We start from the raw sequence: 19,519 nt of genomic DNA on the forward strand, positions 1-19,519 counted from the left end.
ATAAGAGTTTGCACATAAGTAAGTGCCTTGTTTATTACTCAAGACCACACTAAAATAAATATATGTAGAATACAACTTGTTTTAGTCCATTTGCATGGTTATAAAAGAAAGCTGTAGACTGGTGGCTTGTAAACAATAGAAATTTATTTCTCACAGTTCTGAAGGATAAGAAGTCCAAAATCAGGGCACTCTTAGATTTAGTGTCTGGTCAAAGCCAAATTCCTGGCTCAGAAACTGCCATCTTCTTTTTGTATAGCCTTAGAGACAAAGTCACACTATGGAACCCAGACTGGTCTCCAACTCATCATTCTTCTGGCTCAGCCTTCCAAGCACTAGGATTATACATATGTACCATACTCAGATCAAACTGTCATTTTTATTATTATTATTATTATTATTATTATTATTATTAGATGATGATGATGTAGTAGTTGTACAAAGAGGTTTCAATTCTCTAAGTCAGGTTATGACTACAATGCTTCTTGATCAATGTCATCCCTTCCATAATTCCCCCCATTTTTCCTTCTTCCATCCCTACCCTCAAATTATATAGTTCAATTTTTACATAATCTTCATTGGCTATAATGACTGCATTTTCTCACACTTCCTCCTCCCATTTGTATTCTTCCCCTGAACATGTTTCTGCTTCCTCAAACAGCTCATTAGCTGTTCAGAAGAACTGGACTCCTCCCTTAGGTATACCACTCTTTAGTCAGTCAAACCTCATCACTGTAACCTCACAAGACAGAAGGGCCAAGAAAGTTCTCTGAGAATTTATTTATTTAATTTACTATTGTGGTACTAGGGCTTGAACTCAAGTCTTTGTAGTCAGATGTTTTACCTTACTTGAGTCATACTTCCAGCACTTTATTTATCTTTTGGTATTTTATCTTGTATTTATGAATTGGGCTATGATCCTCCTAGGATGATAGATGGCCAGCTATTGGTTGAGTTGAAGTCTTACCAACTTTTTACCCAAGTTGGCCTTGAGCTACCTCCTCTTATACCACTGAATTGGGGGTTAGGATTGCAAGATATAAATTTGATGAGGACACATTCAGTCTATAGCATTCTGCCTCTGGTCCAACCAAATTCATGTTCTTCTCACATGAAAAATGCATGTTACATTTCAACACTCCCCCAAAGTCTTAATTCATTCCAGCATCAATTCTAAAGTCTCAAATCTAAAGTATCATATAGATGTTATCTAAATCAGGTGAGATTCAAGGTATAGTCATTCTGAAGCAAATTTTCCAGCTACAAGATCAAACAAGTTATATGCTTCTAAACCACAATAGCAGGTCAGGTATGGCAGAGATATTTCCATCCCAAAAGGAAGAAATGGAAAAGAAGAAAAGGGATCCCAAGCAACAAGGCAATCTTGAGAAAAATCCTCATTGGCTCAGTTCTGGGTCCTCCAGATCCACTGGGGTGATAGTCACCTTTACAGTTTTGCCAGCCAGGGGTTGGAACCCAAGATTCTGGAAGGCTCTGCACCTACTGGGTAGAATCCATTGGCCTATTTGAAAAAAGGTATTTGAGGGCAGAAATGGAAAGGGAGAAATGGGGGAGAACCAAGGAAGGGGTGATGCTGACCAAGAAGCATTGTGCTCATCACCTGACTGATGGAACTGTAACCCTATATACAACTACTTGGATTTTTTAAAAACTTAATTCTATTTTTTGTTTTGCTAGTCCGGCAGCTTGAATTCAGGGCCTTGGTGCTGCCCTTAGCTTTTTCATTCATTCATTTCTTTACCACTTGAACCACACCTCCACTTCTGGCTTTTTCTGGTTAATTGGAAATCAGAGTCTTATTGACATTCCTGCCCAGATTGGCTTCAAATCACAATCCTCCTGAGTAGTTAGTATTAAAGTCATGAGCCACCAAAATCTGGCTAACCATTCTGCTTTTAAGTCATTTCTCTCTTTTTGTACTTTATTATTATCAGCAGTCAAGAGAAGCCAAGCATTCACTTCAATACCTTGCTTAGAAATTGTTTTATTATATTTTGAGTTTCATCACTTGCCAGTCCTACTTTCCACCCAACACTAAACCAATGGCTGAACACAAATTATGCCAAGTTCTTTGACAGTTCATAATATAGATTGGATTTTCTCCATTGTTGAATAATATGTGCTTCATTTCAGTCTAAAACCTCATCATAATGGCTTTATTGTCCATATATATGTGTGTGCATTTTTTTTTACCAATCTGTTATTTAGGTATTCTCTAAAACATAAGCTTTTCAACAGATCTCCTTTTTCATTCTAAGCCCTCAGTGGAATCACATATAAAAATCACAGCAATTTTGCCAGGTCCCGGGGGCTCATGCCTGTAATCCTAGCTACTCAGGAGGCTAAGATCTGAGGATCCCGGTTCAAAGCCAGCCTGGGCAGGAAAGTCCATGAAACTCTTATCTCCAATAAACCACTAGAAAACTAGAAGTGGTACTGTAGCTCAAGTGGTAGAGAGCTAGCCTTGAGCTGAAGGGCTAAGGGACAGCGCTCAGGCTCAGAGTTCAAGCCCGACAACTGAAAAAAAAAATCACAGCAATTTAAACTTTTTCTATTTACTCCTCAAAACTCAACCCTTCTCTCTAATACTTTCATTTATTTTGCCATGATTAAGTCACTATAAGTTATAATATAAAAGTAACAAGGATGATAACAAATTCTTAAAAATAATGATAATTTCATACATTTCATGAACTGGGAGTTTAAATAGTTGATTCTCATTACAATCTGTTTTTACAAATTGTGTAATTGCTTAAATTTACTTGTAACTAACTCTTACTCTATGCCAGGCATTGCAGGACATTCTTTGCAACAGCCCTGAGGTGGACTTCTGATCACTCTTCCTTAAAAGGTGACAGAAAAGACTTAGGAGGCAAATAACTGGCCCAAGTTCCTCTTGCTTGCAAAGGACAGTGATGAGATTTAGTCTCAGGATTACTTACCAACAAACTTCAGCATCTTTTTATTTTTCCAAGTTGCTTCCCAAGTCTATATAGCCATATGATATAATTTTTTTTGCCAGTCTTGGGGCTTGCACTCAGGGCCTGAGCACTGTCCTTGGGCTTCTTTTGCCCAAGGATAGCACCTAAGTCATGGCACTACTTCCGCCTTTTTCCGTTTATGTGGTACTGAGAAATCGAGCCCAGGGCTTCATGCATGCTAGGCAAGCACTCTACCACTAAGCCATACTCCCAGGCCATATAATTTTAAAGGAGGAAAAACAATCAAGATAAGAAATTGTAAATACTCAGCAGTAACCTTTCTTTCAGAATTTCCAAATACTTTATGATACAATGATATCACTGTTATAATGAAAGATAAGTTGGCAGGAAAAACTGTATCAGGACAGATCTGATAAGAACAAAGATTTTTAAATGTTCTGAGTAGTTTTTATTGGACATAAGAGTTGCACAGATAAGAGCTGCCTGGGCTGGTTTCAAACCACAATCCTCAGATCTGTCTCCTGAGTAGCTAGGATTACAGGTGTGAGACACTGGCACCCTGCTAAAAGTTACAAATTTTGAATGTATTTTTTTCCTCCCAAGTGAGGCTTCTCCTTTGTCTGAAAGGATTCAATTACTCTTCTAGTTAGATACACAAACCATCTATTACAGCCCTTTCTTAGCACTAGGATCCTATAGTACATTGTTACTTTAGTATCAAACAAATAAAAAAGTACTAGCAGTTTCAAAAGTATAGAGAAACTGAGGCATTCATTCAGACAGATGTACTGTCTACCTACTATATGTCAGTCCTTTTGTCCAAATTCTGGAGAATTCCTACTTAGTTCAGTTCCAAAATGAAATTCTGTCTACTGTGCTGAAGGGCAGAATGCTCTGGTTCTAGGCCCTGGAGCAACAGTTAAAGGTCACACCTACAAGAGAAGGGAGGTTGGGTTGATCAGAGTCAAAGCTTCACACCTGGGCCAAAGCCTCACACCTGGGCCAAGGCCAACAGACAGCCTTAGAACCTAACAAGACACATGGGACACATACTGGTGTGGGGGTTGTTTCTGAATCATCTCCTGGGAGTTCATTATTTCATTAGGCAATTTGAGGAGTTAGTCTTGATCCTTATTGTTAAGTAAAAGAATCTTCTATTTAACCAAGCTGGACTTTTGAGAAGACTATTTTAAAATGAGTATCACAGAACATATGTTCTCGCTGTCATTATCAGGTGAACCTACAAACCAGTTTGTCTGACCTGAGAACCTCCTAAGCATTCAGAAGACAATTACCAGGGCAGTGAATGTGGCTTAGTAGTAGACTGCTTGCCTAGCATGTATAAAGCCCTAGGTTCGATTCCTCAGTATCACATAAACAGAAAAAGCTGGAAGTGGCACTGTGGCAGAGCACTAGTCTTGAGCAAAAGAAGCTCAGGGACAGTGCCAAGGCCCTGAGTTCAAGCCCCAGGACTAGAGTGGAAAAAAAGGGGGAAAAAAGGAAAAGAAAAGAAAACAATTACTAGAGATCACCGTCTCTTATCAGTTCAGGCCTCAGAATATTAGATAAGTAATACTTGTTTAGAATACAATGAGAACTTTCAGTGCAGGGATATAAAAAATTTCTATGCTCATAAAAATAGATATAAAATTTAAACTACTTACAACAAATAAGTATCTAGGCAAAATAACACACACTTCTGCAGACTCTTCACCTTCTTTTATTTTGCCTCTCAGGCAGGTCATCCTAGTTCTTTAGAAGTAGGTCCCTTTTCATATTTCATATTTCTTCAGGTTGTCATTAAAAAGTGTGCTGATGGGGGCTGGGAAGGTGGCTCAGTGGTAGAGCGCTTGCCTTGCATGCTCGAGGCCCTGGGTTCGATTCCTCAGCACCACATAAGCAAAAAGAAAAATAACTGGAAGTGTTGCTGTGGCTCAAATGGTACAGCGCTAGCCTTGAGCTGAAGAGCTGAGGGACAGCGCCCAGGCCCAGAGTTCAGGCCCCATGACTGGACCCAAAAAATAAAAATAAAAAAATAAAAAGTGTGCTGATGGATGCTGGTGACTCACATTTACTATCCGACTCAGGAGGCTGAGATTTGGAGGACTGACTGTAACTCAAAACTAGCCCAAGTAGAGAAGTCCTTGAGAATCCATCTCAAATGAACTAGCAAATAGCTGGGCTGGAGGTTTGGCTCAAGTGATAGAGCATCAATGGTAAGTAAACAAGCAAGCCAAGCAAGAGTGAGGCCCCTGAGTTCAAATCACAGTATTAACACACACACACACACACACACACACACACACACACACACACACACACTCTCACTCACTCACTCACAAGACTTCTTCTGAATCCATATCTGGGCATAATGGTGTACATTTGTCATCATAAAATATGTGGGAGGGGAAGTGGCACTGTGGCTCAAGTGGTAGAGTGCTAGCCTTGAGCTGAGGGGCAGCGCCCAGGCCCAGAGTTCAAGCCCCATGACCGACAAAAAAAAAAAATGTGGGAAGCTAAGATTGGGAGGATCACAGTTCCAAACCAGGCTGGCAGAAAAATCTGTTAGATTCTGGAAGGGAAGCAGAATGCAATTGTGTGTGTGTGTGTGTGTGTGTGTGTGTGTGTGTGTGTGTGTGTGTGTGTGTGTGTGTGTGTGTGTGTGTGTGTGTGTGTGTGTGTGTGTGTGTGTGTGTGTGTGTGTGTGTGTGTGTGTGTGTGTGTGTGTGTGTGTGTGTGTGTGTGTGTGTGTCATCCTAACAACCATAGGAAGCTTAAATAGTTGGACCTTGGCTTAGGCATATGCCTGAGACTGAAAGTAAGACTGTTTCAAAAATAACCAGTGAAAAAGCTAAATGTGTAATTCAGGGCTAGTACATGCAAAGCCGAGTTTAAACCCTAGAACCACCAGAAAAAAAAGTGGGGGGGGGGGAGGGAGAAAGGAAGGAAGGAATGAGCAAAAGGAAGAGAAAAAAGGGTGTTGAGTGTGAACAGAGTGGTGAAAATTTAAGATAGCTGGAAGATATTCTAAATCAACCATAATGTTCAGAAAAGGTAGACCTCAGATTCCTAATGTATTAGTCAAATGCCATTATCATTATGTTATCTATCTCACCTTCGATATAACTTGGACTGTCCAAAAGTCATAATTACCAATGGCACATGGAAGGTCGTCAATACTAGAATGACCTGGAAAGAGACAAAAAAAAGCATTCTGTTAATAAGAGAGACCCTACAATTGCATGCTGATATCTAATGAGATTAAACCACCCTTGAAAGGACTGTTGATATCCTTAATTTGTAGTAGCAATATACCCGAAACCCAAGAAGGACTAAATTACTAGGGTTTACAGGAATGATTTAAGAAATCCTTAACTGATTTCATTGGAATGGTTTCTCTTTGCAAATACTTTAGGCCTTGAGGCAGAGCTATTGAAACACATTTCAATTACTGAAGGATTTTAACTACTTTGTATCCGTATTAGCATACATTAGGCAAAAATCTATTTTTGTTTTCTGTCTACTAGAATATGACAGGTATTCTAACAGAGGTAATTCCACTAAGTTCATTTGACAATTACTTTTTGACAAAAATATAGATGAGGAAAAATTTGAGATAGATGCATACAGTAGTTTATGGAGATGAAAAGACATTTAGTTAGAAATATTGGGATTGGAGGCATGGCTCCAATTAAGCACTAGACAATGAGCAAAAGTGTGAGGTACTGTGTAAGTTCTAGTCTCAGACCTAAAAAAAAAAGAAAGAAAGAAAAAGAAATCTTGGCACTGTCAACTAGCTTAGATAAATGAATAGATCACAAAAATAGGGCACACTGTTTAGAAGAAACAGATATGTTGAAAGAAATTTTAAGAAGTTTAAAAACAAACTAAGATGCCTATAATCTTAGCTACTCAGGAGACTGAGATCTGAGGATCATAGTTCTGAGCCAGACCAGACAGAAAAATCCTCAAGACTCTTTTCTCCAAATAACTAGCAAAAGCCAGAAGTGGGAACATGGCTCACACAGTAAGAGCACCAGCCATGAACAAAAAGGCTAAGGCCCTGAGTTCAAGCCCTAGTATAAGGAAAGGCGGGAGGCGGGAGGAGAGAAAGGAGGTGGAGGGGAAGAAGGAAAAGGAGGAAGGAGAAAACAATTACTTTCTTTTCTAAACCAAAATTTTATTTCTTTGGCTTCTGACATAGCTATCCTGTGCCTTAAAGCTATGACACACACATTACTAGAAGACCAGGGCCATAGAACATGGTCCCTGTCCTAGTTGAAGCAAAACAACAGAACCAGGCAACCCTAAGTCTTGAATGAAGACCTGAGGACCATCCTTAGCATACTTCCCTCTGCCTTTGAAGGATACCAGCATACCCCTGGAGGGATATGCACTCAGAGACTCCCTTCCATTCCTCTAATCTTGTTAGTACCTGCTTTTTGTAGGGACAGTGTCAACCAAGGGAGGTGAAACCACCATAGACCCACAGATGCCACAGTCTTTCAATATAATTGTGGGAAAGAATAAAAGAAAAATAGTTTGGGGTAAAAAATGCCAAGATGTGTAATGTGCTCCTTTCTGCTTCTACATAGCAATCTTCACATAGCACTCTCCTTCTTGCTTCTTCTTGTTCATCTTGATGTTAAAGAGCCACCAAGGACTTAAAAGCTATTTTCCTGCTATTGAAGAACACAGCCTCAAGAAGTATACCATCTCCAAGTTCATGAAAGTCTGTCCTGAAAGTATTCATTTTCTATGAGGTTGAAGATGGTCCAGAAATAAATGATATTTACTGCTTAATCTCTCCAGATTACCTCATCTTACTAGAGTATAATAGACTCAAGATATTACTTACCCCAGTGCTATCTCCAACCCAGGACAAGGATACTGAGCCACTGAGATCATCAAACACATGCTATAAGGGGAAAAAGAAAAGAAATTAATTTAGAAATAGCATCTATTCTCCTTTAATATATTACTATTGTTCTGGGTAATTGGGCTTATAATTTGAAGGGGACATAGATTTCTAGAACAAAATTTGGAAGAGACAGGATTTAACTACTTAACCTGAATCACAAATAACTCGGAAATTTAAATTCTCTCTCACACAAAGTAAGCCAAGCAGATGAGTTTTCATCCCTGCACCAGATGGGGAGATGGAATAATCTAATTGCTTTCTCTAACAGAACTAAATATAAACATACCACAAAGTATTCTTAGGATGCTTGAAAACAAGAGATGAGAGTTCACATCGACAGACATAATTATAGCCCAATCAACTTAATTTGAACTTTTCTAAGCAGTCTTCACAGCATCACTGAATAGTTAGTAGATTCCTTTGCTTCTCGGCTAACTCACCAAAAATAAGCAAATGGCTTTGTGTTGTTCTTTTATTCAATAATAACAGTATAAAATAGCAATAAATCTTAGTGGGTTGTGGCAAGAGTAGAGAGACAAAAGAGGGCAAGCTGGCATATTATAAATATATTTATTATATAAATATGAAATATAAATATGCTATATTAAAATATAGTTATAATAATCATTGCAGGTGCTTTTGACTTTTTCCTCAAAATACCTCCTTTCCCTATTTACAAAATAAGGTATAATCCTTGTAGAAAATGTAGATAATTATAAGGAAGTGTAAGAAAGAAAATAAAGTCCTTCATAATCTTATCACAGAGATAGTCCAGGTTAATGTTACACACATAATCTAGTGGTTATCATTTTAACTAATAAAAATTCTACAGAGACAGTACTTCACTGTAAAAAATGCTGAATATTAGAATATCTATATGTTATATATGTATATATGTGTGTGTATATATATATATATATTTCAAAAAATGAAAGTCCTTTCCTTTTCTCTTGCACTGGCCCTCTACCTCAAGGCCCAGTCCTTTACTAATAGCTTAGTATGTATTTCTACTAACTGTTAATAATTATGCTTTTTTCATGAAGAATACTCATATCTTATAAAGTTTTAAATCTCTTTTCAAATATGAGAAATTCATTTTAAGCAGAGGATGTAACTTTATATTTCTTGGCATTCCCTAGGCCTACCACAGAGATACTTTGGCACACCCAATAAGCATTCAAATGATTATAATATATCCTTCCCAAACCACAAACTCAATCTCAAAATAGACCATGCCTATAAATGGTATGATGACAGCTACTTGGTCATTCAAGCTACCAATCCCAACAGAGAAGTTGAAAGACACAGAACTCAGAACATGAACTATTTTGTTTTTCTCTGTGGTCCTCCTGAATGGGCCTCTGAATTCACAACTATGCTATTTCCTTTCTGGATGGAAATTGTCTTTGAGGTCAAAAGATCTTGTACAATCTCCATAAGTAGTATAGAACTGGTGCTTCACACAAGACTTGCTTAGTAAATGCTGGTTGATTCTCAAATGCTTAGGCAGAGCCTCTGGCAGCCTCTGTAGGACAGAAGGGCTATTCATACATGCAGGCTTGCCAAGCATCTGAGGAAAAGGGCTGCTAGATTCTCCTGGAACCAGAAGCTTACAGACTGACAGGGAAATGTGTCCTGTAAGATGTTTCACACAAAGCAAGACCAAGTGAGGAGGCAGTGTCTGAAATTACATCAATGAGTTCATTTAGGAGGAGCAGGAATATCAGAGCTACTGCAAGTTCCAGACAGACCACATGTGCTAGCCATCATTTAAACATAGGTTATTTTTCCAAGGAAAATATTGCTGTAACAATTGTCCAGGATAAATGAAAAATTCCATCAATCATGGTACTACAGTTCCTTGTTGTCTTGAGTAGGCCATGATATAATCAATCTTGAGCTCATCAGGGCCTGAACTTGATGTTTTTGGGGCAATGCTCTTTACACCTGGACACAGTCAGTGCACACGGCATTTCCAACATTTCCCTACTGCTCAATCATGGAACAAGGCCTACTGGATGTCACTAGCAACATCAGTTTCAACTAAACAACCAAAATGCTAATTAACCTTATTTAGCATCCAAAGAGTTCCTCTAATAATGTAGGCTATATGTATAAACTATAATTGTGGTTTTTATCCCACCTTCTCCCATTAACCAATTAATATTTGCCTTTGCAAATATAAAATTCACCCAAATACAGCAAATGTAACAAATTTATGTATCAGTCTCTAATACATTTATCCTCCAGAAAGTAAAGAAAGGAAATAAAATCAGCTCTACTTGCATGATCAGAGCTTACATGTAAAGAAAAGGACATACAGAAAGGAGACAACCCTAGCTACTCAGAAAGCTGATATATGAAGATCACCATTCAAAGCCAACCCGGGCAGACAAAACCAAGAGACTCTTATCTCTAATTAACTACCAAAAAGCCAGAAGTGGAGCTATTTTTCAAGTAGTAGAGCTTCATCCCTGAGAAACAAAAAGACAGGCAGAAGTGCAAGACCCCGAGTTCAATACCAGTACCTGCACCCGCCCCCCCCCCCAAAAAAAGAAAGCAAAACCAGGAGAGGTGCATGACCAAGAGTCAGATTCAATCCTACTTTTTGAATGGGATTAGAAACACAAGGAGACAAAATTCACTAGAATCAGAAAAGGCCATCAATTCTAATCTCTCGTCAGTTAGCATATTTAATGCCATATACACTTGCCACTCCACATTAGAGGAGCATTTTATATCTTTCAAAATCTGTATCACATTTAATTATAGCAATGAGACCTTGTCTACTTAACCCCCAAGAACTGAAATCCCTTTGGTACAGGAATTGAACCTATACATTTTAGCAATTAACATACAACATAATATGTGGGATGTGCTCAAATACTGAATCCATTTTCTTTTTTTCTTTTTTTTTTTAACTGTATTTTTTTTGTCTTTTCTTTTTTGGTACTGGGGATCGAACCCAGGACGTTGCACTTGCTAGGCAAGCGCTTTGCCACTGAGCTACATCCCAGCCCTCTTTTCTTTTTTTTTTAATCGGTCATAGGGCCTGAACTCTGGGCCTGGGCGCTGTCCCTCAGATCTTCAGCTCAAGGCTAGCGCTCTACCACTTGAGCCACAGTGCCACTTCCAGCTTTTTTTTTTCTGCTTATGTGGTGCTGAGGAATCGAAACCAGGGCCTCATGCATAGGAGGCAAGCGCTCTACCACTGAGCCACCTTCCCACCCCCTCCATTTTCTTTAAGAACCACTTGGAAGTCCCTGAAAGGAAGGATGAAGTGTAAAACTAAGGCCAGAGCCACTTAATTTCCCTATGACATAAGAGCATGCAATGTAAAACTGTTCTGGGACTTCTGCTTCTTGCCAAGATATACTGACAGGGATCAGATTTACACTCTTACCAGAAACACCTAAAACACATAGAACATATGAAATAATAGCTTTCATATCACTGCACATAAGAGTATGAATTATAATAATTCCTGAAATAAAGGAAAAGAACAAAATGGGCCCTTTCACTGCTTCAACTTAATACCTAGAAAGTGTTCCCAGGCAACAGCACTGGGAACAGGAACCCAGGCAAAGCCCAGAGTATCCCCAAATTCAAGAGATGAATCTAGTAGTTTGGGAAGAACTAAAAAGGTTCACAGGGTAGAAGACCAAGGGGGAGAGAGTGCAGAGAAAGGGAACTCTGAAGATCTGTAGAGGGACTGATGTGATCCAAATCACATCAGTCTAAGGGTTTATATGCTGAATGTGGGGCTTTGGGGCATAATGATATTGGATGAGGCCTGCAGAGTGGGCCCACCATAAGGGAATTAGTAGTTTTTAAACAAGAGGAAGAGAGACTCCAAATAGCTTGCTTGCTCTGTCTCACCAGCTGACACCATGTTAGGGTGCAGCAAAAGGCTTTCAGCAGATACTGTTGCCATGCTCTTGGACTTCCTAACCTCCACAACTGTGAGCTGAATAAATCTCTAGTCTTTATAGATTACCCAGTCTGTCATATTCAGTTATAACAAAAGAAAACTAGTATGTCCGAGTAACCTAACTGGGTTCCAGAAGAAAGGTTGAGAACCTTTTTTATACAACATCTAATTCCCATGAAGATAAAATTTATAATATCCAACATTTCATCAAAAATCACCATATATGCAAGGACTAAGAAACCAGGATCCCTAACAAAGAGAAAAATCAATCAAATTTACCCAGAAATAGTATAAAAAATAGTCAAGGACATTAAAGTAAATCAGTTCTAACTATACTCCATATGTTCAAGAATTAGAGAATATGTTCAACATGCCAAGTAAAGACACAGAAGATATTTAAAGACTCAAGTCAGACTTGTAGAAATGAGAATTATAACATCTGAGATAAAAAATACACTCCAATAGGATCAACAGAAGATTAAACACTGCAGATGAGATTAGTGAACTTGAAGACCTATCCATATACACTATCCGAAGTAAACACTTTTTTCTCTAAAACCTGTATGGAGAAAAATGAACATAGCACCATTAAGCTGCAAAATAGCTTCAAACAATCCAATATATACATACAACTTCCTGGAGTATATTTGAGAAAGAGCAGGAACAGAAAAATATTGAAAAATAATAGCAAAAAAACACCCTAAATTTAATAAAAAGTTTAAAACCAGAGATCCAAGAAGCTTACAAATATTAAGGTTCAAGAGACATGATGAGGGCCAGCCATGGTGGTTCACCTATAACCCAAGCAATATGAGAGGTGGAGATGAGAGCATCATGGTTCAAGGCTAGCCCCGCCCCCCAAAAAACAATTAGCAAGACCCTATCTCAAAAATCAGGACAGGCATGATGGCCTATATCTATAATCCCAGATACGCAGGAGGTAGAGGTAGGAGGATCGCTATTTAAGACCAGCTCCAGGCAAAATGGTAGGTTTACTCAAAAAATAAAGTAAAAAGCCAGGTATATAATCCCTAGTTACCTGAAAGGCTGAGAATGGGAGGATCAGGCCTGGAGGCTAAACCCATGGGACTCCATCTTGACAGAAGGCAAGCTGGACATGGTGGCATGTGTCTGTCATTACAGTGATGACACAAAGTCTATAGAAAGCAGATTTTAGTTCAGGCATATACCTAGGTGGGGGAAATTAAATCCTATTCTAAAACTAGTGAAAAAAGGCTGAAAGTATGACTCAGTGGTATTACACCAGCTTAGCAAGCAGGAGGGTCTGAGTTCAAACCCAAATACCATCCCAAAAAAGTGATTTCATTTCCCAAAATATTATTTTCATAGTACTTAAGGACATAATACTATGAAAGATGTACATCTTTGCCTACTAAGAATATACTATGGGGCTGGGAAGGTGGCTCAGTGGTAGAGCGCTTGCCTTACATGCATGAGGCCCTGGGTTCGATTCCTCAGCACCACATAAGCAAAAAGAAAAAAGCCAGAAGTGGTGCTGTGGCTCAAGTGGTAGAGCGCTAACCTTGAGCTGAAGAGCTGAGGGACAGCGCCCAGGCCCAGAGTTCAGGCCCCACCACCGGACAAAAAAAGAATATGCTATGTACTCTTTTTTTCAGTGCTGAGGATTAAACTCAGGGTTTTGCACATCCTAGACAAAGTTGTATCATTGAGCTATATTCAGTCTCATGTTTGTTTTTTTTTTTTTTTTTTTTTTTCAGTCTCATGTAATGAATTTTTTTTTTGTCGGTCATGGGGGCTGAACTCTGGGCCTGGGTACTGTCACTCAGTTCTACAGCTCAAGGCTAGTGCTCTACCACTTGAGCCACAGCACCACTTCTGGCTTTTTCTGCTTATGTGGTGCTGAGGAATCAAACCCAGGGTCTTATGCTTACAAGGCAAGCACTCTACCACTGAGCCACCTTCATAGCTCTCACTTAATGAATTCATAATGGCAGACACCATGATCTGGTATAATCCATGGACCTGCCTTATACATGTTAAGTATTCGACAAACAGCTACATAAAAAGTTATAGTATTCATAACTTTGCTATAAATACCACTAATCTATGTACAGTCTTTTTTCTACCATGATTACCATGATGTCAGAAAATAATGGCTGAGTAGGGTTTTCTCCTTTGCCATTAGAGCCAGTCAAAACATGTTAAATGCTAGTAAATGCCTTTGGGTTTACACATACAATGTTGACCTTACACTGCTCCTTCCCACTGTAGTTGCCATCAACTCTATAGGTTAAAATTGGTTTAAAAAATGTACTAAACACAAAGGTGTTTAGAGGAAATTTCCAGGTAAGAGCAGATAATGGTAGAAGGTATTTGTGTAAGAACAGGAACATAGCTGCAAAAACAATAGAGAAAATGAAATATGTCTGACACTTTACAAACAGTACTTCATCTTGGAAGACTCAAAGATAGCTGAAATGAGACCACAGGATCACTTTCTCAAGACTAGCTTGCAATGCATAGAAAGCTAAATGTAATCAACCAATTGGTTCAATTGCCTAATCAGGGCAAAGAAAGAAGACTAAAGGAAACATGAGCCAAGGCTAAAGTCTTGTGGCTAGAAAGAACTACAAGGCAAAATAATCCTTTTAGGAAGGAAACACTCAAAATTTCTAACATGATATTACCAATGATTAATCTATAATAAAATACTGAACCATATAAAAACATTCAAGAATAGGGGAGTCTAACAGAAATGAGAGCAAATAACTACATCACTATTATAAGAAAGCGTTTAGGGCTGGTAAGAGAGCACAGTCCTGCAATTATAGGAGACCAAGGCAGGAGGATCCTGAGTTCAAACCTACCCTGGGCTACATATTGACTTTCAGGCTAGCCTGGGCTACATAGCAAGACTGTCTGAAAGAAAAAACAAACAAAGCCTTCATGTTCATAAAGGGTATAGGGAAACTGAAACACATATTATGTTTTGTTTCTGGTAAACAGCTTATTGCTTTACAATCAAATGCCAAAGGGGTATGTTATTCACCACAAAGGATTGTTAGCCAAAGTATGATCTGGATTGTCAGCTAAAGTATAATCTAAGAACAGGCTAAGATGAACATATTTGTGTTTATGATGCTTGTATGTTATGAGATCAGTACTGTAAGAGATAATTTTGATGAACACAGAATTTTTATTTATTCATTTATTTTTGTCTGTTGTGGGGCCTGAACTCTGAACCTGGGCACTGTTCCTGAGCTCTTCAGCTCAAGGCTAGCACTATACAACTTGAGCCACGGTGCCACTTCTGGCTTTTTCTGCTTATGTGGTGCTGAGGAATCGAACCCAGGGCCTCATGCATGCAAGGCAAGCACTCTACCACTGAGCCACCTTCTCAGGCCCCAGCTTTTTTTTTTTTTTTTTTCTGCTTATGTGGTGCTGAGGAGGGCCTCATGCATGCAAGGCAAGCACTCTAACACTTAGCCACCTTCCCAGCCAGGCCAAGATTAATAGCCAAAAAATCCGTACAAAGAAGGGCCACAGAGTAAATACAACAATTCAGATTAATCATACTTTAAGAAGTTCAGAAACCAAAAATACAGATTAGTTGGCTAAACTGTTAGCTTGACTTGTTTTGCTATTTGATTATCATGAATTTATAGTAGCTTCTAGAGAGGCTTATTAATCCCTGTACAGTTATTGGTACAGGAATAGACAAGACAGATCAGTGAAACAAAATAGAATCCAGGAACAGATAAGGTTTCTTTTAGCATATGATAAAACAAGTACTTTAAATTAGTACTAAAGGAGCTCTGGGAAAACTGGCTATTTGAAAAAATAAGTAAAAACAAAATTTGCAATTTCCTTCGTAACCCCATTCTCAAACTCCAGATAAAGCAAAAATTTAAATGTAAAAAGGTAAATGATTTAAGTATTGAATTTTTTTACAAACACACACACACACACTCACACACACACACACACACACACACACACACACACACACACACACACACACACACACACACACACACACACACACCTCCATCTCCCACGCTGCTTGGGTTATAGGTGAACCACCACACCTGGTCCTCATCATTATCTCTTGAATGTTAATATTTGTAAGCTTCTTGGATCTCTGCTTTTAAACTTTTTTTAAATCAAATTCAGGGTTTTGGGGTTTTTTTTTTTTGCTATATTTTACTATATAGCCCTGGCTAGCCTCAAACTCACTATCCTCCAGCTTCAGCCTTCCAGGTGCTGAGTGAGTATTTTCAAAATCTTACTATAAGATCTTTACCAAAAAATGACATAAAATAGAAGCTACAGTATCATAATTTACTTTTGACTATTTTTTAAAATTAAAAATTACTGAAGAGAAAGTTGGAAAAAACTTGGAAAATTATTTGATGAAAAGGATAATATAGGAAGAGTTCCAAGTCAATAAAACAAAAACAAAGACCTCAAGCTAGGCATGGTAGAACATACCTTAATCCCAGCACACAGGATGTGAAGCAGGAGGACCATGAGTTCAAGGCCAGCCTGAGCTACATAATAAGATTTTCTCATAAAGCAAATAAAACAAAAAAGTGAAGATCATAAATAAGTGTTTAAGACTGGAAAAGGACATAAGTAAACAACATATAAATGAACATAGGAACATCCAAAAACATATGGAAACCTACTCAATTTCTCTAGTAATAAAAAATTGTTCTTCAGGCTTACAACTGATATGTTGAGTTGTACAACTTTATACGTAAAGATTATAACAATTTTTAAAAGAGAGCTGGTAAAGTCTTAAAAACAGCACAATGTAGCATGTGAGAATGAAATGGGATACCTTCCCACAAGGTAGGTAGGAATACTCACACGTTATAACTTTTCTGGAAAGCTATTTGATTAAAATGGCCTCTGAAAGCTGGGTGCTGGTAGCTCGTACCTATAATCCTAGCTATTTCAGAGGCTGAGATCTGAGGATCTCAGTGTGAACACAGCCCAGGCAGGAAAATTCATGATCTCCAATTAACCACCAACACAAAAGCAAAACAAAAACAGAAAGTGGAGCTGTGACTTCAGTGGTAGAGTGCTAGTTTTTTAAGCAAAAAAATTAAAGGACAGCACCCAGGCCCTGAGTTCAAGCCCCAGGACCAGGACGCATGCATGCACATGCACACATGTACAGACATGTGCACACACATGCACACATGCACACACATACACACGTGTGTGTGTTTCTAAAATCCATGAGTGAGCCTTACTATATCTCCAATTAGCAGGAATATTTTTTTTTAAATACTAACTGTAGCTGGGCGCTGGTGGCTCACGTCTGTAATACTAGCTACTCAGGAGGTTCAAAGCCAGCATGGGCAGGAAACTCCATGGAATTCTTATATCCAAAAAACCATTAGAAAACTGGAAGTGGTGCTGTAGCTCAAGTGGTAGAGCGCTTGCCTTGAGCTGAAGAGCTGAGGGACAGCACTCAGGCCCAGAGTTCAAGCCCCACGACTGACAAAAAAAAAAAAAAAAAAAGACTAACTGTAAGTAAACTAATTTTAATTACAAAAATACATGAAAAAATTTATCTGAGGAACTGGAGAGACATGATTCAAGTGGTAGAGTACCAGCTGCAAAAAAAAAAAAGCCAAGAGCTAGAGACCCTGAGTTTAAACCCATTTTTGCACACAAGCACATACACATACACAGACTGTACCCTTTCAGATGAATTGTCTGTGTATCATTGTTGCAATGGGTCATCCTGTGTCCTTGTTTCTGCACTTTGTTATTCTCCTTATTGGCTCTCATTTATAGTTGCCATCTGACTGTCAAACAGGTTTTCAGGAACTCATATTAGAAAGTAGAAGATAATTTGTACTCTCTCCCCTGAAGTAACTTCAACAGAGCTGGTGATGCAAGAGTCCACTTATTTCCTGCCATCTTAACACAAGAGGCCCACACTCTCCAGACTCCATGAATCAACACAATGATCAGCTCTGCTGTCATATGGATAGTCCCTAATTCTTCCCAGAAATGAAGAAAGGCCACAAAGTGCATAATTCTTCATAGAAATAACTTTGTCTTAATTAATAAACTAGAAGTCTGATTACGTTATTGCTACTATAAGCTTGGAGAACTTTCAGGATGGTCTAAAGAATTGCTGCAGCTTAGAGAAAACCTCAGTCATGAGAAACGTGTGCCTGTCTTGGTTATATACTCAATCAAAAGTAAAATACAGAAAGAAAAAATACTAGCACAATTGAACATGGGTCCATTTTCCCATAGTAGGCTGCAGAAGGCCCTGCCGTCAGAAACATCCACTCTGATAGTGAAAGATGAGGGAGTACAATGATGACAAACCACAAATTGCCTTCTTTCAACTAATAGCTGAAACAAAGTAGGCTGCTGGACCCCTGTGGATATCACTATTCACGATGTTCAAGTCTCTTATATCCAGAGACATAAGGTAGACACATTACCCACATACAATTCCCTTATACTTTGAATCATCCTTAGCTTACTTATAATACCTAATATAATACAATTGCTACAGGTTGTATAATGCTGAACACATATACTCATATTGTGTTGCCTAGAGTATAGTGGAAAAAAGTCTATACGTGTTCAGTATAGACACAATTATTTGTTTGCCAAAGAAGTTATAAATTGGTTGAATCAAGGGTGAGGGATGGTTTAGTAGTAGAACACTGACATATCATGTGCAAGATCCTGGGTTCAATCACCAGCACAGAAAAAAAAGTGGAATCTGTAAATGCAGCACTCACAAAGAACCAACTGCTTCCCTATGTATTACCATGTGTTGGACCTTTGTGGCACTGGGAGAAAACCAGGTAATAGATGCTCTGAGCTTATGGAGCTTATTCTATACATATGCTTCTCTTATGCAGAAGTGTAAACACTAGGGCTAAACATGTTAGATATTTAATCTACAGAAGATAGCCTATCATGGGACTCCAAAAGAGCATCAAGTCTAGTCTAGTAACTGACTGGAAAATAGAAATAATTTTATCTCCTGGGAATCCATTTCCCCAGGGGTTAAAATGTTCCTTCACTCACAGGAATAACAACACTCCAGTGAACTAGCATACAGAGGTAAGGCATTGATAATCCTTAGACTTACAATCTAGGATTAGGCTTCTAAACCTCAACTAGGAGATAAAGTGACAAGACACAGTGATGTGCAAGAAAGATCTAGAACACAACATGGGTGATGTATTGGCAAGCAAGAGGAAAATCTTAACAGAGTACAGTTCTGTTAAACAAGGCATTGCTAGGATCATGAAACACGAGCCAAAAATAACAAATGTTCCAGTTCTCATGCAGACTATTCTTAGAAATGAAAACGCTAAACACACAAAAAAGTCCAAGTTTTCAAATCTATTCAAATATTCAGGGTTTTCTAAGAGCCAGGGTAATACAGAGGAAAACATTGGGCCAATAATCAAGAAGCGTGAATTTTACTTCTAGCTTAGCCACAAGCTGTGTGAGCTTGGGTAGTGCAGCCTAGCATCACTGGGACAGAGCTGGGAGACTAGGAAGGAAGGAGGTGGAGTATGGTGAGGGGTGCTGGAATGACAATGTCTCTAGTCCATTTAAATGTTTAAATTCCATGACTCATTAACAGTTGAACAACTCAACTTGCATTTCAACTATATATCTGTTCCTAAAAAAACTGCAAAGAAACATCGTTCAGTGGTTCACACCTGT

At 38.6% G+C, this 19,519-nt stretch overlaps 1 protein-coding gene across 4 annotated transcripts in view; it reads right to left on the reverse strand.

Annotated features, from left to right (window-relative positions):
• Sort1 (sortilin 1) overlaps nt 1-19,519 on the reverse strand; it is a 73,101-nt gene that overhangs the window by 40,299 nt on the left and 13,283 nt on the right. For all 4 annotated transcript variants that reach the window (XM_070006201.1, XM_070006199.1, XM_070006202.1 and 1 more), the window contains exons 2-3: nt 7,819-7,878; nt 6,076-6,149 (exon numbers count right to left, since the gene is read on the reverse strand). In XM_070006201.1, coding sequence (XP_069862302.1) covers nt 6,076-6,149; nt 7,819-7,878 — 134 coding nt within the window. The remainder of the gene's footprint in view (nt 1-6,075; nt 6,150-7,818; nt 7,879-19,519) is intronic.

This window comes from Dipodomys merriami, unplaced genomic scaffold (assembly GCF_024711535.1).
Source record: "Dipodomys merriami isolate MVZ:Mamm:240054 unplaced genomic scaffold, mDipMer1.0.p SCAF_7, whole genome shotgun sequence".
NCBI lineage: Eukaryota > Metazoa > Chordata > Mammalia > Rodentia > Heteromyidae > Dipodomys > Dipodomys merriami.